Source organism: Juglans microcarpa x Juglans regia, chromosome 1S (genome assembly GCF_004785595.1).
Source record: "Juglans microcarpa x Juglans regia isolate MS1-56 chromosome 1S, Jm3101_v1.0, whole genome shotgun sequence".
Taxonomy (NCBI): Eukaryota; Viridiplantae; Streptophyta; class Magnoliopsida; order Fagales; family Juglandaceae; genus Juglans; species Juglans microcarpa x Juglans regia.
The window spans coordinates 26,866,548-26,889,327 of record NC_054595.1 but is presented as its reverse complement, the minus strand read 5'-3'; the positions used below and the strand labels follow the sequence as shown (position 1 = coordinate 26,889,327).

At 35.6% G+C, this 22,780-nt stretch overlaps 2 protein-coding genes and 2 long non-coding RNA genes across 4 annotated transcripts; 2 read left to right on the top strand and 2 right to left on the bottom strand.

Annotated features, from left to right (window-relative positions):
• The first annotated feature begins 5,722 nt into the window (after window positions 1–5,722).
• On the top strand, window positions 5,723–10,729 carry LOC121246166. The gene is made up of 5 exons (XM_041144198.1): window positions 5,723–6,291; window positions 8,181–8,231; window positions 8,921–8,983; window positions 9,477–9,545; window positions 10,117–10,729. The coding sequence occupies exons 1-5, from the start codon at window positions 5,956–5,958 to the stop codon at window positions 10,384–10,386; spliced, it is 789 nt and encodes a 262-aa protein (XP_041000132.1). The 5' UTR covers window positions 5,723–5,955; the 3' UTR covers window positions 10,387–10,729.
• A 260-nt stretch (window positions 10,730–10,989) lies between these two features.
• On the bottom strand, window positions 10,990–13,502 carry LOC121246165 (acetylornithine aminotransferase, mitochondrial-like). The gene is made up of 3 exons (XM_041144197.1): window positions 13,035–13,502; window positions 12,506–12,940; window positions 10,990–11,633 (listed from the first exon to the last, which is right to left on the bottom strand). The coding sequence occupies exons 1-3, from the start codon at window positions 13,422–13,424 to the stop codon at window positions 11,100–11,102; spliced, it is 1,359 nt and encodes a 452-aa protein (XP_041000131.1). The 5' UTR covers window positions 13,425–13,502; the 3' UTR covers window positions 10,990–11,099.
• Window positions 13,503–18,620: 5,118 nt separating this feature from the next.
• On the top strand, window positions 18,621–20,109 carry LOC121246169. The gene is made up of 2 exons (XR_005937064.1): window positions 18,621–18,768; window positions 19,760–20,109. It is a non-coding gene; the product is annotated as an uncharacterized LOC121246169 (long non-coding RNA).
• Window positions 20,110–20,480: 371 nt separating this feature from the next.
• LOC121246168 lies at window positions 20,481–21,999 on the bottom strand. The gene is made up of 2 exons (XR_005937063.1): window positions 21,692–21,999; window positions 20,481–20,766 (listed from the first exon to the last, which is right to left on the bottom strand). It is a non-coding gene; the product is annotated as an uncharacterized LOC121246168 (long non-coding RNA).
• Window positions 22,000–22,780: the final 781 nt, after the last annotated feature.

The window sequence follows — 22,780 nt, the reverse complement described above, 5'->3', positions numbered from 1 at the left end:
TGTTAAGGATGACATGGACCTAAGTGTATTCATCACAAGTTATGTTAAGGGTGACACGAACCTAAGCGTGTTCATCACAAGTTATGTTTAGTGAAACATGAACCTAAGCTTGTTTCACTCCAAGTTATGTTAAGGATGACATGGACCTAAGCGTGTTCATCACAAGTTATGTTAAGGATGACATGAACCTAAGCGTGTTCAGTTAAGGATGACATGGACCTAAGCGTGTTCATCACAAGTTGTGTTAAGGATGACACGGACCTAAACATGTTCATCATAAGTTATGTTAAGGGCAACACGGACCTAAGTGTGGTTTACCATATGTTAAGTGAAACACGGACCTAAGTGTGTTTTACCATTGTTTTTAATTTCATACCGTACCGGCAGGTACAGGTATCATATATGTTTCGTACCGGCCTATATTTCGGCTTTTAAATTTTTTTTTCATTTTTTCAAACTTTAAGCTTATTTTTTGACCCCCAATTCAGACTAGTCTATTTATAATTTATATATATATGTATTTATATATAATTTATTCATATATAGACTATTATTTTGGAATATAATTTATATATATATATAATTTATTTATACATCGACTATCCCGAAACGGTATCGGTACCGAAATATTTCGTTCTAGTGTCTTGACCAGTACGGTATTTAAAACATTGTGTTTCACTCCATGATATGTTAAAGGGTGACACAAACCTAAGTGTGTTCACCACAAGTTATGATAAATGGTGACGTGGACCTAAGTGTAGTTCATCATATGTTAGGTGAAACACGGACTTGAGCGTGTTTCACTCCGTGTTATTACAAGTTATGTGGTGTCACAGACTCAAGCGTGGGTCACCATATGACAAGTGAAAGACACGATAAACAAGACATGTATGATTGCTAGAAAATGCATAAAACCAGTCATTTATGCATTCACGTTACATGTTTGCCATGATTATATATTATTCCGCTCATAATAATGATGAATAGATATGCTATGTAAATCTGTGACAATATATGTATGTATGTAGAGTTGTTCATAAATTAAGCCTACGTTAAATTAAGTTATGATTATGGTATGATTGTGTATCTGTGATGACGTATGTATGTCATGGAGAGTCTTTCAAAAATTAAGTATATGCTAAGCTAAGTTATATTTTATAGTATGATGTACTATTTACTAAGTATTTGACTTATTTTTATTTGTTTCTATGTTTTCTTCTGTGTTTAAATGTTACAAATAATGAGTGTGAGGACGCAGAACTGGATGGCCAGGAATAGATCTAATGTAAAGACTTAGAAATGAATAAGTGTTATTTACACAAGAATTAGTTTAGTTTTTGTCTTTTCTTTTTTTTTACTTCATGTTTTTAGTTTCATGTTTCAAAAATAGTTATGTTAAGTTTAGTTGATGTTTCAATAAATGAGGTATTTCAAGATACGAATCTCTTCACCGGACACTACGTTATGATGTTCGTAATATTCTTAACCTACGGGAAGGGGTATTACAAACTCCCTATAGCTATACATCTTCACAAACTCCCCCCAGCCCCCCGGGTTTCCTTCCGCTCCCTCTCCTTCCCAAACACTGAAATCGACAGGATACCATTCCCGCCAATCACTAGACCCGAATCCGCCAATGGCTTCAATTTTAAGCTATTCTTAAAATCCAATAATGGCAAAGGGCCTGCACCCCACCTCTCATTCTGTACCACCCCGAACGAGGATTGTAGCTGCCGCAAACTCTCGCGAATTGCTTTGAAAGAAAGCTTGCCACCACCGCTGACTTTTCCAAGTCCCGACTCTGTATTGGTGCCGTTCTCGTCGGCCTTGTAAATCACATTTCATTTATAAAGCTCTTGAAAAGAGATGTGTTGTGGTGATGAGAGAGATGAGGGCGAGGTTGAGTTGGGTCAAGTGGAGGTCGGCACAGAGGATCGAAGGCTGAACTCGGAGAGGTTCTTGCAAATTTATTCGAGGGAAGCAACTTTGGGAAGGCTTAGAGAAAGATGGATTGAAAGGTTTTGATGGGTTTGTGGGGTTCCTAGGTGACAATGGGGAGGTGGGTCTTTGTTGCGGCTGTTGTTTGGGGCTGGCTTTGACATCAGAGAAATATGATAATTGGGATTGGGATGAGGTGGAGGGTGGGGACTGGTCAGCAGTGGTGGGGTCTGGAGGGGTTGAGGAAATGGAGAAGAGACTGAAGAGGGCAGGATTGTGAAGGGTTTTATGTTTGGGTTTGAGTAGGAGAGTAGCCATGGGAGGTGAGAAGGAAGAGGAATGAGATGGCTTAGTAGATTTAGGGTTTAGCGTGGGCAGAAAGCGAGATTGGTGTTCTGGAAGTCGAAGAAGAGGAGGAGGAGGAGGACGAGGAGGAGGAATGGTTGGGGTCAGGCTTGGATTTGGGGTTAGGATTAAGGGTTGCTGGGTTGGACCATTGACCAACTATCGGCATCAGAGAATTTCTTCAGCATTTTTTTCATATCACAAACAGTTTATACCGTTGTGGTGAATTTCAAAATTTGACAATGTGTGCTGACTGCTGAATATGTGAAGCCCATTTAAACACAACACTACACGCCTTTGTTACATTGCAAACTGGGTCTAAAGTCTGAAGAAGAAGATTATAAACGAGGTGGAAAAAAAAAATTAGGATAAATTTTAAATAGACAAATTTTATATAAATTTTTGTAAAAAAAAAAATCTTATTTAAAAAAATTAAAAAAAAAATCCTTTATTAGTAAAATTCATTCTTTTAGAAATGATTTATATGAAATTTATTTATTTGATATTTATAATTAATATTATATTTTTAACAATGTTGTGAATTTTTTTCAAAAAAATATAAGAATGTACGTAAAAAACATTAAAAAAAATACAGACGAAATGCACTATCAGAACTCACAGCGGTGGATGTAGAGTCGCCAAATAGAAAAGGGGCAAGTTCTCTCTGGGCTGAAGTTCTCTCCCCCTTGTCCGAATCTGTTCTCTCTCCTCCCCCCCCCCCCCCCCCCCCCCCCGGGGCGCTACTTTCATTTGCGTTTGGGAGATGAGGAGTCTTGCGGTGGAGGAGATTTGGGAGTGGATGAGAATTACGTTCAGTGGTAAAGGAGGTTTTTTGTTTTCGGTTGCCGGAGTTCAACATTTGGGAGATGGGGAGTTTCTGCGATGGAGGAGATTTGGGGGTGGATAAAATTTTTATTCGACGGTGAGTTTTGCAGTGGATGAGATTTGGGGGTGGATGAGATTTCCGTTCAGTGGTGAAGGTGGATTGCAAGAGTGCTAGTTTGGTAAATTTGAGTTTTGAGGTCTTACACAAATTATAAGACGCTGGCAAGCATAACAGAGGCTTTAAAAGGATAATGGTCGATTTATTATTTCCTATCATTTATTATTTTTATTTTTTCATATTTTTAAATTTTTTTATTGAATCTTTTTACTGGGATTATTCTGTACCTCTCGTTTTAATGCTCTCTTCGTGTTCATTGTATCCCTTTATGTGCCAAAAAGAAGGGATGAAAACAAATAATGAAACAAATAAGAGTAATATAATCAGGTTTTGCTAAAAAATACTCAAGTTTTCTCTCTCTAAAATAAAAGTATTTTTGTTTTATATATCCCATTCGGTGACTGTTTTGCAAGCTTAGCGAAACACAATATTTTATTAAAATGAAACATTGCCTTTCATTAGAGGGAAATTAGACAGCCACCCCCACCTTCATCTCTTTCCCTCCCCTTTTGAGTTCGTAAGTGGAATATGGTTCTTGCACCTTTGTCTTCTCTATTTTTTTTTTTTCATTTGCTATTTTGCTTCCCTTTGCCTCTAATTTGCTGTTCTGCTTCCTTTTTTTTTATCACCTGTGATAAAAGCATCACAAATCAATTATTTTGATTCAAGATGATATCTGTTTAGTGCTTTGATTCAAGAAAAGAAAATAATTGATTTGATCCAGAACTTTAAGACAAGTGCTGAGATTTGAAAGCAAATCCATAGTACATTATAAATGAAATTGTAAGTTGTTTATCATACTGGGCCGTAAGTAAGTCAGACATTAATAATGTTTTGCATTCCTCTTTTTGCTGCAACTTCTAAGTAGCCAAACTGAATACTAGAAAGTTCAGTTACATTTCACTTCAGAATATGACATTAAAGTTTGGCACATTTGACCATTATTTTTGTCAAGTTTTGCATGTACAACTGAGATTGACATCTAATGATGAATTTACTCCCTCACATTTTGAAGAAAAAGACCAATACTCATGGAAGACAGGGTTGTGCGCACTTGGGTGTATGTGAATTTACATTATCTCTTGCAATAAAAAATGTGTAGTGTAGGGAACAATGAAAAATGTTAGAGAGGTTGTTGTGTAGGCAACAATGGGAATGAATTTAATTTCCAACTCTCTGTTAAATCTCCTCATTGAGTGTGCTAAGAAAGGAAATTTTTTTTTTTTCAAAATCGGCAATGTTGGAGGAGGCCGACGATGTTGGAGGAGCTTGGTGGAGGAGGTCGTTGATGGTGGAGGATGGAGTCGATGGGCAAAGAGAGGGAAAAAAATTTTTAGAAGTCGAAACTCTTCTTCTAGATTTAATTTTGAATTGAGGGTAATTTAGTAAATCTCTTCACTTCACACGTGCGGACTGCAAAGGAGTTCCAGTTCTTGGATTGTATGTAGCATGACACTCGGACGAGTGAGGCCACCAGCCCGTAATAGGCATGGCTTGGGTGGTGGGGACAAAAAAAGACGGGCTACCTCCTTGCATAAGGCTGACAGCAACTCTAATTTTTTTTTTTTTAAATTTATCACAAAGAATAACGATAAAGATACATTAGTTTTATTATGAGTTTTCAATAGATGAAAGAATAATTATACGATTATAAGTTTCTTCATTGTTATATATTTAGTAAATACTGTTTGATACAATTCATATATTTTATTTTTATCCCACTTTTTTATAATTAGGACAAAAGACTTTTTATACCATTTTAAAAACAGTAATCCATGTCTTGCCACGAGTATTGACATTTGAAATTGTATTATAACTTAAGAAAATTAATAATCATATCTGATTAATTATTTACTCTTAAATATTACGTTTAGAGTTTTATTTTCAATTCTCTATGAGCAAATAATCTCAATCTAATCCGGTTAACGTTGCAGGATATTTGAAATTAAAAAATGGCAAAGGATTAATTAAACCAATACACAATTTTGTAATAAAATATTAAATATTAAAACTTATTTGGTTATTATTTTATGTTTGGATTAAAAAAAATATTATTATATTTTGAAGTTTTATAATAATTGCATATTAACAGTGTCACCCGGACTCTTTGTATCAATATAATTTCTAGCTCTTATAAACTAAATGAGGTAAATCAATAAAAGAGAGAGAATTGCAGCTACACAGAATGTTCGTGCACCGCACCGTACATAACCACAGCATCTACTCTAGTTCCTCAACCCACAGAGCATGACACTGTCTCAGTCAAACCACCCACCGCATCATGATCCATCGCAACACGTATACATACATGCATGCATATGCCCCCAACCCCACATCCCGAACGTTTCCACTCAATCCCTATCAAAGCGAAGAAGACGGAGGGCACAGCCGCACAGCACAGGGATATGGGAGGATCATCGCCACGTGTACTACTGGTGGACCCGTACACGATCAAGAAAAGATAAAGAAGAGACCGAAGAAAAAAGAAAATAGAGGTTGAAAACCACACAACTGCGACCACAACAAGAAAGAAAAGGGTTTGCCCACAAAGCCAAACTCTCCTATAGAAAGCCTCCATAGTCTTCTTCAAAGTTCAACCCCTGTTATTTAACGCATACTTAGTATGTATGATACATACTGATACCAGAAAACACAGAAGATTTTCCTCCACCATCGTCTGCTCGACATTCTTTTTCTTTCTTTAAGAGGAACCACGCAGTGACGGGAATATGAGCGACGACGAAGACGACTGGGTTAAGAATGCCATGACCGACGACTCGTTGGTGGCAGACTTGTTGCTACGGCTCAATCATGGGCTGCGGCCGCCACGGCCGCCGCGGGTTCCAGACAGGCCACCTCTCAATATCGACTGGACGGTACGCCAGCGGCGTTCGAAATCGGTACCAACTCAAGACGAAGAAGGCAATAACAACACCGCGACGGAGAGGGCTAGTCCGACCACGCCACTCTCCTGGAGCGGCGCCACCTGCTCCAGTGGCGGCGCACCCGACGGCTTCGAAGAGTCCAGCCGGCCCGCCAAAACGACGAACGGTTCGAGATCTAAGGTTTGTTGCTCTAACTTTTCTCTTCTCCGTCTTCCGAGTCTTGACTTGGGGTGGGCTGATGTGAGCGCGGTGAGACGAAGAATGACTGGATTTAAAGTCTGGCATGATATAAAAGCTTTATTGAATTGACGGTAACATTCATTATCAAAGCCGGATGTTAACTCGGATTGGTTTAGCACAATAGGGTATGGAATTTAGCATCATCAATTAGCACCTGTCAGATTTTCCTTTATATTCAGCTCTTTAGGAGCTTCCATTATTCGTTTTATATCCGGTGTTTTTGCCGGTCGGTCGTCGGACCGGTCACTTTTCAAATTCCCTTGACCAAACTGCCCTCCTTCTCGCGAGTAAGGACTTTCTATTTCTATATTTGCATCTGGTGACTTTCGTTCAACGCATTGGAGTCTGATTGACATTCGCCTTTCCGTCGAATTGACCAAAAAACCCCTTTCCCTGCCACGGCCCCCAAATTCCATGTCGGAGTCAAGAGTCAAAACTCCATTGCCATTTTTTCAATAATAATGGTAGAGCTACAACTCTTTTATTATTATTTTATTATTTTTAGTGTATTTTATGTTATTTAAGTATTTTTTTAATAAGAAAAAATTTAAAAAATAAATAATTTCGTTAATAGTTCCTCTCTTAAAAACTAAATAAAAGAAAATTTAAAAAAAAAAAAACAGTGATAAATCTGTCATTATTCTTTTCCCAACATGACGAAATTCTCCTCGCGTAGCCAAAGAGTCAAAACACACCTCCCTCGTCAACTTGCATGGGTATTTTGGTAAATACGCGGCGGTGTGTTTATGGTTTGGTATTGAATTTGAAATCGGGGTGGCGTGTTATCGTGGCGAAATAGGTCCGCGGATGGTTTGGTGCAGCTCTAGTGTTAGAGTTTATGTTTGTTGAGGGGGCAATGATTCCCTGCGGTCGCCGCAGTTTGATCAAACTAGAATCTTGATCAATGACCCTATCACATCCATCGTTTTATTCGCCGCTCTAGTCTCTTTATGGGACAAAACCTCTCAAGGTATTTGCGTGACAGCTGGGTCCAAAGCGTTGGTTCTGATCGCTACAGTGAAAAAGCAAGCGGGAAGGTTTTTCGGTTGGGCAGTTCTGGTGGGGTCCGCGAAGAATATAGTTCGAATAGTCGTTGCATAACTTCTGTGGGTAATAAAATAATATTTTCCGTAATTATATAAAAAAAAAGTTTTCATTTCTTTAATTAATATATAGTGTGGGCTCTACACAGAATTACATATCACATGCCACACACTTAATTTATTTTTATTTTTTTTTTCTTATAAAAAATATGTGGCGTCTCAAAGAAAAATAATTCTAAGTATAGTTGTTGAGTGTCGCACAATAATATTAAAAAAGAGTAAGATTTATTATTAAAAAATTAATTTTTTTATGTGAATTTTATATTTATTATTATTTTTTTATAGAGATTGCATGACCGTTCATTTCTCATGTTTTAAACGATGGGGTGACGTGTACAATGTAGATGCTCACGCCACTCACCTCCGCGCCACATGTTTATAATTATTTTTATTTTATTTTTTATATCCTTTGGGTAGATCAAGATTCAAGATGGTTTGGCGCTTTTAAATAGCAAACTGAGTTAAATGGCCTTTGCTTCTGGCCAACTGAAAAATAATAAGATAAAAGACAAAAAGGACGCACCATGCAGATGTTTTTCATTATACTACAAATTTGATGACAATTAGATGGGTATTTCGCTATTAGCATAAAAGGTTATTAAATACGGTCTAGCAATGAAGATTGTTTTTCATGTAAATTCATAACCCTTGTTTTTTCTCTGAGATATTGGAGTGCGATGTATATTTTCTTATTAAATGATTGTGTTTAATGTTGGACGTGTACAGGTAGCTCCTGGGGGTGAAACTACCACCACCAAGAGGCCAAGGAAGAAAAAGGTAACACTTGAACTTTTATCATCCCATCAATGAAGGTTTTCATGGAACAATTTTAGGTGCCAATGTTTTATATCATTATGGCAACGCGAATGAATCATTGATAAAAGAACAATCTTTGAGATATTTAATTCATTGTGTATTAATTACTCTTCCAATGGATCATTCGCATGACCATGTGTAGCAACTATCTCAGACTTCTATTTGTGCATGTAAATATCTTGCTCCCTCTGGGAATGCGTTTACAGTAAGTTTGTCTTGGAAGATTAGAATCTGCCTATTTGTACGTCTACTGGCAAAATGTCTTGGAATATCTATCATGTGGGAGTTATTTTCAGGCCCGTTTGGATTTAAAACTTACCTCAACTCATCTCAAAATTACAACTTTTCTAAATTCTAACACAAAATAATAAACAATTCAACTTTTTTAAATTCTAAAACAATAATAATATTAAAAATAATATTCTAACAATATTTTATTCAACTCATCTCATTTCATCTCTGAATACAAATGGGACCTTAATCTTTCTATCCAATCTTAAAAGGAAGCTCATCAACCAACATATACAGTTGACTTTATTTTAGCAATCGTATTGCTGCCTCCTTGATTTAGCCCTTTATTTATTAAGCTTTTGGTGATTGGTAGAATAATGGTTGCCTTCAAATCTCATATATTTCCTCTTTTTTGGCAGTCGATAGCTGAACTTAAAGAGGAGGAAAGTTCTCTCATGAAGGAAGGGAGAAATTTGAAAAATGTAGGTTTCATTGATTTCTTTTGTTGCTATTCCTTTTGTTCATGCATCCTTTTCTCTAAGGGGATGTTTGGGAAATGAGATGAGATGAAAAATCTATAAATAGTAATGAAATGATTTGTAAATAGTAGTGAAATGGCTTGAGTTAAAATGTTTTATTGGATTTTGGGAAATGAGAGAGAAAAAGTTAAATAAAAATATTATAAAGTTAAAATATTGTTATAAAATAATTTTTTAATATTATTTTTGTTTTGAAATTTAAAAAAATTGTATTTTTTTTTATGTTTTGCCTAGAAATTTGAGAAAGTTGTAATGATTAGATGAAAAAGTTAAAAATCTAAAAGTATTTGTATTTGAGTGATGTTTGAGAATGATATTATGAGAAATTTTGAGATGAGATGAGATGGTTTGTGTTCTCAAACAAGCCTTGAATCAAAATGTCTTATGGGTGATATCTAAATTTGAATATTAATGTATTAGCTGATTGATTTTGCAGCAACTGGCAGCCATACGCCTCACTTTTGAGAAACAAAGAGCTGCAAACAAAAGCTTGAAGAAAATAAAGGTTAGTTTGCTTTTCTATTTTATTTCATTATTTTCTTTTCCGCCTATGTAATCTTTTATCAACTCTCGAGTACTTGAGTTAAATCATGGCGGTTAACAATTGAATCATTTTACTAATGCTAAATTATAATATGTGGTGATGTTATATAGGCATGCACATATTTACTGCATAAAATGGGTTTTACCTATATGCTGATCTCAGTCTGTTTCCATTAGCCTGCTGATTCTAGGACAACAATCTTTGATTTTGTGGATATTTGTAGACACTAATTATGGAAGATTAACATGCACTGGGAGTATTGTACTAAGTTTATATCTGGTTTGAAATTCTAAAAACTATGTTAAACATCGTTAAGCTCATAACAGTTTGCATGCAAATATATGTCTCTGATACAATCTAGCGCACTACTTTCTTTTTTTTTTCCCTATCAGTTTACTGAATTGTTGACCTGATAATTAAGCAACGACTAGTCAATGATGTCTCGAGCTTTGCAAGTTTCAGCATCATCATGAGCTAAATATATCTGCCTCGCAAGATGGCAACCGAAATATATTTGTACTTTTTGTTTCAGGGTGATTTGCAGTCGTCGCCCGAGACAATAAAAGCTATAACCACTATGGCATCCACGGAAGCCGTCACTGACCGACCCCAGAAAATGAAAGAAGATTGTAAGCCTACTGCAATTTCTCCATTAGATTTGGCACTGATTACTGATCTGGATGCTTTACAACACCCAAGTCAACCAAATGGTACTTCAACAATACAGGAGGTTGGAGAGCGTGATACTTCATTCATGTTGCCTGATCTAAATTTGACATTTGAGGAGGCTTCCGGCTCTTAGGTTTTATGTGGAGTGAGCTAAGGAGAACCATTATATTTCTGCTGAGTCACGTTTCCTAATTAAGCGGGATGAAGATGCAGCAACTGCATTTATATGCTTGATAAAATTAGATACTACAGATAAAAGTCTAACCATCACGACAGAGGGAGAGTAGTGTAGAGATCCTAACTCGTTAGTTAAGATTACATTCTTTCATGGCAGATTTTTACATATAATGGCAAAAAATTCTTTGGGGCCAATCCTCATTCCTTCTATTTACTTTTTGAGGAGATATATTAACAGACAAGGTGTAATTACTGTTCAGACAAATTAAATGTTTGCGTTCCCTTGGTAGAACGATCAATGTGGCTGGCTCTATTCTGATAGTATTTGTTCTTGCATTCTTCTTCTAACCTGAAAATTTTGGAGCTTGGTGGGTTCCTCCGCCTCTATCCTTTGTTCTTTGAGGTCTAGTTCCCTGAAAAAGGCGTGCATTATTACGGGCAAATTCTTTGTTGGGCATGCAAAATGCAGTAATCATCAGGACGTGTTTCTCGTGCACGGTGTAACAAAAGTGAAATGAATGACTTGGTGTAGAGAAGGGATCCGGTTCTCAACAAGAAGTAGTGCAGAAGATTTCAATTCTTCAGAATATCTTATTCGAAGGATAGATAATCTATGTTCATATTACAAATCTCACTTCCAACTAGATAACTGATATTAATTTTCTAATTTCAGTTATCCTTATCAAGTGCTGGCAAACATCCAAGTAGAATCTCAGCTGCATGGTCCAATTCCTGCTCTGAGATGATCAATGGTGGCAGAAGCCTAATAACATTTCCTTTTCCCGCAGTTAATACTAGAAGGCCTGAGTTTCGACAAGCATCTACAAGCGGTGAAGCAGATACATCCAGTTCTATCCCAATGATAAGACCAAGACCTCGTACATCTCTCACATGAGAGTTCCCTCCTAGCTTTTTAATCAGCAGTTCTTTAAAGTGCTGACCTTTCTCTGAGACGCTTGCCAAAAAATCAGGTCTTGATATTTTCTCCAAAACGGCAAGGGCAGCTTTGCAGACAAGTGGTCCACCTGCAAAAGTGCTTCCATGATCTCCATAACTTATGGCAGAGGCAACTCTTTCAGTCACTAGAGCAGCTCCTATCGGAAGGCCGCCAGCAAGAGGCTTGGCAAGTGTCATTATATCTGGGACTATACCATATGCTTCATGCGCCCAAAGATAACCAGTACGACCCAAGCCACATTGGACCTGTGAGATAAATATTTGATAAAATTCAGAAGAACTGTGGCCTAGCCCAAGGAAAAATTTGGTCAGAGAAAAATCTATCAAAATCTATCTCCCAATATGCATATAGGATTGATCGATTAATCAAAGCTATACTACTGTTTCTCCAATAGACAAGATGTATGGATCACAGGGATGAGGAAAACAAAGCATAACTCTCCATCTTCATCTATCTTTGGGTTTCTGACCCTTCATAAGAAAAATATTTTTTATTTGAAAACAACAGAAAGTAACTTCAGTGATGATGATCACCCAAGAACATAAGTTTCACACAAATGGACAGTGACAACAGATCACCCAAACAGCGGACTATGCAAGAGTTTTTTACACAATATATTTTCTCTTCACAGCTAGTCCATCTACATCAAATTTGCTTTCTAAGGAATGTTAATGAAGTTTGAATTTCACAAAAAGGTAAACATTTCATCTCAAATAAAGAGAGAGACATGCAAAGAAATGCATCTACATAAAGCCTATTTGACAGTCTAGTGATTGTCCGATGTTTCATAAATTCAAATAAAGGATATCAACTAATTTGTTTAACAAAAATGAAAGGACGAGAAAACCAATGACGTCTAAAGCATGTATCCAATGTTTTCTCTTTATATTACATAGACATGGTGCTTGCTATAAGGCTTGCATGAAGGTGTGTTTAGGCATTGGATTCATCTAGTCTCGAAATCTTCAATAAGATTTTTTCTTCAAGACACTAGGCTAAACAGAAGAATTAGCTAATTTCTATACGAGCATGATAGTAACATCCAGGCTACAGATTTTGACCACATAAAGGAGAACTCGGTAGAGTATCCATCCGAAATGAACAGCTGCCTACATACCTCGTCAAAAACCAGTAGAGAACCGGAATCATCACAAGCTCTACGCAAGGAATACAAAAACTCCTTTGTCGCACTATATATGCCACCTTCACCCTGGATAGGTTCCACAAACACAGCAGCAATGTTTCTGCCCTGAATCAGTTGTGTCGCAGATTCTATATTCCCGTACTCCAAGAAAGTAACTCCGGGCATGACGGGCTCAAAGGGTGATCGGTAATTCTCTTTGCTTGTCAATGCAAGGGCCCCCATAGTTCTCCCATGGAAGCAGTTACTGAAAGAAATGAACTCCGCTGCCGGCTGTTTCTCATCTGGGTGCGTAAATCTTTGAAACTTTCTCGCGAATTTTATAGCAGCTTCGTTAGCTTCGGTTCCAGAGTTGGTGAAGAAGACACGATCGGCAAACGAAGAAGCCACGAGGCTTTTCGCAAGCTCCACCTTCAGCAACAGCAACAATATTTGCCTATAAAGTTAGCGAATTTTTGCAAATCAGGAAAGGAGAAAGACCAAACATTTGCGAAGTAGCTTTTACCTGAGGGATTGAGTAGTAGACATTGCTAACATGGGTGAGCGTACTAGCCTGCTCTGTGACGGCGCGCACCCAATCAGGGTCTCCGTGCCCTAGCGCGTTGACGGCGATCCCAGACGACAAGTCCAGATACTCTCGCCCATCGGGATCGTACAGTTTACAACCTTTGCCTCTGGAGAACACCACCGGCGCTCTGGCATAGGTGCCCACCAGAAACCTTCCCTCGGCCTCCATCACCTCCTTGCTCACCCCTGTCTGCAGAGTACCCGGCGCTTGAACCCTCACGTTTGCGCACGCGGTCACTCGCAGGTGTCGGATATCCGTACCGAAAGAGCGGCGGAGGTGAATCGCCGGAGGACTGGGGCGGCTGATAGGAAACTGAAGGGAACTCATTGTCGTGTGCGGTAGGTGGGTGTCGAAAATCAAGCGAAAGTGTTGGTCGAATATCAATTTTTGATTATAGCCTTCGGTAATAATACAAACTGTACTTAACAATGCAAAATGATCCTCGAATGGACTTTCACATCAATTAAATAATATTGAATAGAGATCGACTGCTGCACTCTCCACTTGGTATTTTTTTTTTTTTTTTTTGTTAAATTCAAAACGTTAAGTGCGATGCGGCTATAGCTAACAATAAGTTGATATAAATATTTTCTCTATTAAATATCATATTAGGATCTACGTGACGTGTAAACGACATAAATCTGTTAAAAATAAATAAATAAATTTTAAAAATGATTTTTTTTTTAATAATAGACTTTAATTGAAGGGTTGGGTAGCTTTGTACAGTTCGTTTTGTTATGTTATTTGAATTCTTCGAAAAAAACAAATGATATGGGCCTTTCCGGCCGATTGATTCAATGTTTTAGTTGTTGGGAACGAAGGAGAAATATGCCATCGAGCTTCCTTTCCTTGTTTACAAATATCATATTTGTTCAACAACGTTCCTCAAATACCAAATCGTTCTAGCAAAGCACAATTGATATGGCTATAGAGAGCAGTAGTGAATGGCTTGGCCATACCATTATCCATTTCTATCTACAATAGAATATTGTCAATTAATTTGTACAGCAGATATGACAAAACGTACTACTCCATGTAAACTCATCTAATCATCTTTGTGATTGGATCAACCCAAACCCCCCTGCTTCCTCTTTTTTTCTGACCAAAATTTAAGCAAAGATATGTAATCCTACTTCAGAATACAAGGACCTAGATATAATTGTTCATGGAAGGAAGGCTGTTTAACAAAAAATATATAACCATAATTGTATAAAGGGCATAGGTTTTTCTTTAATCACCTGCCAATCCAATTAAAACATACGGCAAACATAGGCTGATTGGCACCAACCTGAAACGGAACGAGCAGAACACAGCCTGCATTTACTTTCCATACAAGAGGAATCATCCTCAGCTCTTTCCACTGTCAGTATCCTTGTTTCCCTCAGATCCGCTGCTGGAAGGAGACTATTGTTATTTAGCAATGATGGCTCTTCCATTGTCTTCCCAGCTTCAAGGAATACCATGACATCTCTAAGCTGCAAATTGGTGGAAAAGGAAAAGTCCATTTAGTTTAGATGCTTGATGATCTTCTTCTTTTCTTTTTTGCTTTTTTTTTTTTTTTTTTAATCTTTGGCCAGATTAGATGCTAGCTTCAATATGGTGAAACCAACTCGAGACAAAATCTTTCAGGGTTTGACTAAGCGTTGTATCCAGTTAAAAAGAAAAGAAATTTGGGAATCGTATGTTTAAGCATTTAGGATTTTTTTTAAATTTAAAAATAACCCTAAATGCTTAAGGCTTCATTAGGTTATACAGATAAGATGAGATAATTCATGAAAGTTGAAAGTTAAATTAAATATTCTTAGAATATAATTTTTTAATTTTTTTTTTTTTAATTTGAAAAAATTGACTTTTTTTTTTTTTTAGGAGTTTGAAAAAGTTGTAATGATTAGATGAGATGAGATGAGAAAAAATGGTTTGTGAAAACAAACCAGGCCTAAGATTGTCTACACTAGCAATTCCTTGTAAAGGACTAGCCAAGGCAAACTAGGGAGATTTACACAGATGCTAAAATGAATGTCAAGAACCAATAAATTGAAGTGAGAACACACTTAGTTAAGAAAATATATGAATGCACTTACTAATTTTTGGTTTTCGAGTTGAGTGGCAACCAATTCATTGTATTAATTAACAATCTGGGCATAACAATTCATGATCAGTATTTCAAATACCAACGATTATAGCAGCACTCAAATCCAAAGACCTCTTAAAATCAAAGAATTTCATTACAGCTTCAACTTTACTGTTCAAAAGGGCCTCTTTTAAGTCCGGAATCCATGGATTCACACCTTCCACAACCATCATTAGCATGCATGCAGTGGGCATTCAACTCAACCAACTTTCCATCAGTTTTGGATTTGAATAAGTCAGTGAACATAGTTGTCACCTGTGTTTTAATTCGAGAGAGTAGAAATGCTGAACTTCTTTCCAGTGTATTGTAGCATGCCCTCCTTTATACCTATACTAAAATTTTTCCAAGGAATTGCACAAAGACATGAAGCTGAAAATAAAGGGAAAGTCACCTTGTTCAAAAGCCACAAATAACACATATCCAGAGATTCTCAGAAGTTTGACAAACAAAACAAATTGATTTCTCAGGCTGCCGCTGACAATACCTGCAAACCTGAAATAAAATGCAGAGCCAAGTTAACTCCCAAAAAACAACTATACAAGTTTGTATTCTGACAGAGCAATCCTCTTGGAAAATTCTAGACTCGGTTCAGTTACCAAACTACCCGCAATTCACAAGAGCTGAAGAAAAAAAAATGACCCACCTGGCCACCTCATTACTAAATTAGCCATAACTTGTAAAACCAAAATTCAAGTAAGAAACAGATCTAAACCTAGAGTGCTTATGACTCAATCTTTAAACCCTACAACTCTTACTTCAATCAGACTTCACATGTTGCTGCCACGTATGAAGATTTATAAGCTATCACAACTGAAAATCATTCTAAAGACAGCAACTTGATTCCTACCCCATGGCAGCATCAGGCGGGGCGAATATAAACCCAAAAAACAGTAATAAGGAGTTTTGGATTGACAATAGCAATTGGGAGTGATTTGTCATTCAGTTTTTCTAGGTTGTGGTAGACATGAAAAATGATTTGGAGGGGATCGATGATGATTGTGACAATTTGACAATGGAAAACTTGCAGGGCTGCTCCGTTCTCCAGTTGCAAAATTATAGAAGAAACCCAAACATTTTCCCTTGAAACTAAACTGGCAAGCAATGATACAACACCCACACCCTGAGAATGTACAACAACAAATGAGCACTTACCGGACAAGAAGAATCTGCCCACAATGAGATACAAGACCAATGAAAAGAATGATTGCAGATAGTTTTGAGAATGCCGCTTGTGTCTTGGTCTAGTCTGTCTGCAAAATGAGACACAAACAAGAGGAATTCAATCACAAATGCAGATGTAAAAAAATAGCCCACCATCCTGTGCAAGCAATTCCCATTTCATTATAAATGAAATGTTCCGGTGACAATGCTACAGTTAAACTGGCAAGCAAGAAGCCCAAACCAAGAAGGAAAAAACCTGAAAATTTGTGGGAATGGAGTCCTAATGTCATATTTTAACCAAAAAACAGCAAAATAAACTATTCCAACCAGGTATCAATCACAGATGTTAGTCTGGGCACATCCTCCCAAAATAAATGAGTGTCGTCGTACTAAACAAGTCCCTAGAATATATGAAATTTAATAAATAATTAATAGCCGATATATGTAGTGCTACAAATTGTTCCCATTATTAACAGAATCGCCGGAGATCATCGCTGGCGATGAACGGAATAAATCGTCGTTTGAGGGTCCGGTTGGAACCACGCTGGAACTCGTAGATATTGGGTTTACGTGGGCAAAGGGCACGGATGTAGTTAGCCAAGAAAAATGATAAACACGCCTCATTTTACAATTTACACTTTACAATTTACGTAACAATATGAGATATTTTATAAAAATAATATAGATTGTGAGATGTATTATAAAATATATTGTAGGATATCATTTTTTATTCGCTAATGTCCTCGTTCAGCTTTATTATGTTGAAATCCTATTATTTATAATTTTATTTTTAAATCCGTGTTTGTAGTATATTTAATAAAATATTATATGACATAATTTGATTTAAAAAATAAATTTAAAAAAACAAATATTATTATTTTAGTGATGTAAATAATATATTCTACACATTGACTCGATAATAGAATAACTTTTTCTTATTTTCATCGATAAGTTTATAATTAACTTTTTACATCATGAATTTCATCTATTTAATTTAATGAAATACAAGTGTTACACTTTAGAACAATCACATGTTAATTTTTTTGTAAAAATATTCTAACTATAAAAATAAATCCATAAAGTGACATATTTAATATGATAATATTAGATTATAAAATTATTTTTATATTCATTTGCGAGTTTACTCTACCACAAAGGTCCCCTCGACAATTGCATAACATAGAGGTTGTACTTGTACCTCCTAATTTTCTACGAGAAATGCTAGGTAGAGCATTTGCACCAATGGGTGCATTTTTTTTTTTTTATTTAAACATAAAGGATAGGGATTGAATTGGTTTTTTTTGCCCTTAAATATTGAGAAATATATTTCTTAAACTAATGATACTCTTTATCTACGACGACGACAACGACGATAGAATAAGAATAAGAATAAGAATAAGAATAATAATAATAATAATACAAACAAAGAATAATATCTTCATGAATTATAAATAAATTAAGCAGTTTTGTCAACAAAATTACAAGTTGAACCAAAACCTCCCAACAGTCAAACCTGTAAGTAATTTAACTTTGATTAGAACCTCAATTCACTTTAACTTATCTCAATTTATAATTATAATATTTTTAAATCTCAATACAAAATATAATAAACAATTCAATTTTTCAAATCCTTAAATTAATTACATTGTCTGAGACCGAATTAATGAACCGTTGGAAATAATTATTTAAATTTAAGACTTGTTCAACTTTTATATGATTTTCTAATAATCATACTTTGTAAAAGCCATTTTTCAAATTTCTCAAGTCCTGACATGTTGCAAATTAAACGCGTGTTGGGACCACGCCATTTTGGTTAGGTAAATGTCACAAAACGATGTCCATTCTATTGACTCCTAGTATATAATCGAAATGCAATGCACGTTTATTCCATTAATATATCTATCCCCATCCTTGGTTTTAGAGATAGAGATCAACCCGAGAAAAACGAAAACACGAATAAGTATTCGGGAATGTAAAAATAATATATGAGTGTTCCTCAGATGATATAAATAAAATTTTTAAAAATAAAATTCAAGATTTAATATAATTTTATATGATAATTTAGATATATTTTATTATAAAATTAATTTTACAATCTAACATATTATATAAATTATGTCAGTCTATAAATTTTATTTTATAGGATCGATTTATAGCTCAAATATTTTTCAAAATAATATAAAGCCTATTTATAAAAATTAATAATAATATATACAACGTGATCAACCCATTTCGTTTCTCTCTTGGTGTCGCCTCTCTTGGTTTCGTTTATCTCCCGCTCTTATCGTAGTAGAGTCTCAGATCGGTGTAGCTCCATCGTTGTTGATCAGTTGCAGCGACCCACGCCATCCTTAGCTACTACCCACATCGTCGAACCTGGTAAGAAGCTTTTTCTTTTGTTTATCTTTTCTCTGACTTTGGGATTGTGTGAGTGTAAGTTGTGAAATTTGTCAAACGATTGGGTGGGGACCATGGGGTAGAGATATAAGAAATTGGATGCTGAGCATGGAGCTTGAAGCCCTACTTCTCCTTTTTTGTTGTTGAATGCATTCGAGCCCTGAGAAAAAGTCGATTCATTGCAGGATTTTTGTTGATTATATACATATTACAATAAGAGAGAACAAATTCAGCTTCGAAAGGTTTTAAGTGAAAAGAGTGAGAAAATATAAAAGGAGAGAGCTTTTGAGCAAAAAAAAAGGAAGAAGACAGAGACGAGTCAGTGTATACCTACTGCTTGTACCCAAATTTTATCTCCTCTTAAAATAATTTATAGCTACATTTCTAGTAATGAATTTGAGGTTTTTTGAAATATTTTTTTATTGGAAATGATATTAATGAGCTGATCTTGGATATCCTCTCTGTAATATGTTGAAGATAACAATGGAGACGTGGGATTGTGAAAATCGGTTTATATGAGTTAATGAGCTGATCTTGAAGAAAGTTAAAAGGAAATTCATTTATGATACATTTGGATAGATGGATTGGGAAGGGTTTTTATTTGATTTGAGCATTTAAAATCAAAATCTCTCTTTTGGTACGTAAACTAAATAGTGGGTTTGGATTTCTAAGCAGATTTTAATCACTCAAAATCTTGGATTTCAAATTCTATTTATTGAAAAGGAATTTCAAATCATTCTAAAAAATAAGTTGCATTGAATTTCAAATCTAGTTATTTCTAAAATCCATTCAAACAAAGAATTTTAAAATCAAATAGATTTGGATAGACAATTATTTGCCCTGTTGTTTGGTGTTTCTGTTCTTGTATTTGGTTTTTGGGTGGTTTGGAACAGGATGCTGGAGAGAATTATGGTTATAAAATTATTTGTGCATTTGCAATTAGGTTACCTTGTGTTTTGTTATATCGATGCAGGCGGATGATGCTCACCGCTACAAGTTCAAGACATGTGGAAGAACTTAAGGAGGTCACAAGATTTGAGAGAAGTTGAATCACTGTCTATTTGTGCACTTTGAGTGTCATTCTTGATGCTATGTACTGGTCCTTGTGTTAATTTAGGATACTGTTACTTTCATGTATTTTTGTACTTTGGGTGTCATTCTTGATGCTATGTACAAGGAACTTATGTTAATTTGGGATATTGTTACTTTGATGTAATTGTACACTTTGGGTGTCATTCTTGATGCTATGTACAAGGAGCAATGTGTGGATTGTTGTGTAATCTAAGTTAGATATAATTTGAATGCCCCCTGATTTATTTCCAAGTCTCATGTTTCTGCCTCTTTGTTGGGAAATAAAAGAGCAGGTTGGTGGGTGGTGAGGCACATGAATGTTCTTTTCTTGAAGTCACTGGTGCAAGTGTTCGTCAGTGGGAGTCTGGGAAAAGTGGATCCAGATATGGTGAAACTGAAACTTGTCAAAGCTGGTAGTAAAAAATGAGGATCCAGATATATAAATACATAATATATTTTTAACTTATTCTCTTATTGTACTCTTTACATGTATCACCTCAATTTGAGGTCTCGACTTACATGAGTTTTTTCTTTTTTGGGTGGCTTGGCAATCTGAAGTTTATTTTCTTTGGGATATGGTTCTAGAGTAGTAACAAATAGAAAATCATAAAATAAAGTCTGCATTAGAAACTCAAGCATCCCTGCCAGACATTCGACATTCCAAATTTAACACCAAGTCTATATCAATATACATAAAGTCCCTAACAATGAAGTCCCCAATAATTGGCCCCCATTACAAAACTAGTGTGCTTGAATGCAGCATGTCTACTTCTTGCCTTCTTCGCAGCTCCACTTAATCGTTATGAGTCTTAACTCCCTTTTCCCAATTCCTTCCTCTCATTTGAAGCTCTTCTTCATTCCTTAACAATTCAATCTCTCTTTGTCTACACTATATCTGTCCATTTGAATCTGTAGCTTGACATGATGCAAAAGCTAGATTAGTATTATCCAACACATTTATTAAAACAACAAATACTTTCTTCTGCACACAGCTTTCCGTACAAATTAAGTATCTATGTTCAAGAGCTAGTAGCATGCAGTTCAAGCTAGCTACAGGCCTGCTTGATAATGAAGATTTGAAATGAAGAGGTGAAGCTGCTGAAACTCCTATAGCTTTATATGTTCTCTTACTCACAGAAGAAAAGAAAGAAAATAGAAACAACAACTAAAAACAGATGTCTCGGCACCCAAGAATAGATCGAAGATGCTCAGTACGTATTGTGTATATATATATATATATTGCCTTCTGTTTTGCAGCTAGTAATGGAACTTGTCCTTAACCATTTGGGGAGTGCATGACACATCCTCAATAATGGATTTAACCTCAGCTACTAAATGAGGAGAAAAGATCAAAAGAACACTCAAAGCTATCTTCTTATTTTATTATATACCATTGTTGAGGATGTGTCCTGCACACCACAAAGCCACCACCTCATAAATCCAGACTAATAAATTGCATTACTCATACTCTTCTTTTGATTCTAAGAAACACAATTTTGAGGTTTGTTTTCTAATCTTACCGATTATTACTATTAATTTGATGAGAATTTAATCTTTAAGCTTTTCTTATGAGTGGCAGTAATATCCAAGAGAGTTTAAGATAACATAGATACTAAACATAACCATTTCAACGATTTTGAAGTTTTTTTTAATCTTATCGATTACTATAAATTTTAAGAGAAATTACTGTGAAAATTCTATGCACAAGACAAGGACATGATTTCAGTTTCAACAAATTTCCAAATGATTTTCCATGGGTTGAGAATGGAAAGTTGTCCACCATAAGGCGTTGCACAGTTGTCCACCCAAAAAAAGGTAGAGAATGGAAATTTACTTAGAATGGCGTCGCATAGCAACAATCTAGATTGTGAATCATTTCTTCCTTGGCATCGCACAGCTCTCTCTTGTTAGGGTTAGGGTTGGTAGAGAGATCGAGCAAGGGGAAAGAAACCAAGAAAGAAAATGTAAAAGGGGAACGAAAGATGGAGTCGTATCTATTAGAGAACAAAAGAATATAGATTGAGCACGGGGAAGAAAAGAAGAAAGGTTAGGGTTAGGATGTCGTCGCCCAGAGATAGTGGCTGGGAGAGAGATCGAGCAGGGGGAGAGAAACCAAAGTGGAAAATGATAAACGCACCGTTTTGAAGAAGCCAAATCCCATTTCAACTAGTTTCTAAATGCACCATTTTATTTACTTCAAAACGGTGCGTTTATCTCCATGTAGGATGTCGTCTGCGTACAGGTCCGAGTCTATGCCTGTGTTTAGAGTTTTTCTTTATTTACAGTAAAGCATGTATTTTCCTTAAAAACTCATTAAAATATATTAACGCGACAAGATTTATGCAACTTAAAAAGGTTTCTTGTCAAATCTTTTCATTCAATTGATAACACATCTTAATTTCTTGTTAAGAGAATTAAGAATCAAATCCCTCCTCCTTTTTCCAAACTGCCCTGTGTCCAAACCAAAACCTTCTTCGATCTACTGAGAAGAACAAACACCTTAATATCTCTTTTCACTTTCGAAATTCTCTTTTATCATTCTCTACATCTGCACACATCAATGATTTATTATTTTTATATTTTTATTTGAATATACAAATTAATAATATATAATATAGAGATAATAAATAACAATTTTCTTTTTCACTTTTTCGAGAAGTTTTTACTCGAATGCTGGAAATTTTTTTAATTTGGCACATTATTGAATTATAGATATAGAACTATTTGATAAGAAAAATATTCTAGCACACAGTGATTATATAAAAGTAATTTCATAAATAAATATAATTTAATATGATTTATCAGATTATAAATTTATTTTTATTATAAAATAAATGTAACGAATTATATAAAATTATGTAAATTTATAAAATTATTTTTATATAATTCTTTTATAGTTATAGCACCATAGTTTGATAAAGCC

Bases quoted from the DNA above. Each gene is read 5' to 3' on its own strand.
- LOC121246165 (XM_041144197.1), bottom strand. From the start codon at position 13,424: ATGAGTTCCCTTCAGTTTCCTATCAGCCGCCCCAGTCCTCCGGCGATT. The intron at 12,941-13,034 runs GTAAAAGCTACT...CTGTTGCTGAAG, and splicing joins TCTACTACTCAATCCCTCAG to GTGGAGCTTGCGAAAAGCCT. The intron at 11,634-12,505 runs GTATGTAGGCAG...TTTATCTCACAG, and splicing joins CTCTACTGGTTTTTGACGAG to GTCCAATGTGGCTTGGGTCG.
- LOC121246166 (XM_041144198.1), top strand. From the start codon at position 5,956: ATGAGCGACGACGAAGACGACTGGGTTAAGAATGCCATGACCGACGAC. The intron at 8,232-8,920 runs GTAACACTTGAA...CTTTTTTGGCAG, and splicing joins AGAGGCCAAGGAAGAAAAAG to TCGATAGCTGAACTTAAAGA. The intron at 8,984-9,476 runs GTAGGTTTCATT...TTGATTTTGCAG, and splicing joins AAGGGAGAAATTTGAAAAAT to CAACTGGCAGCCATACGCCT.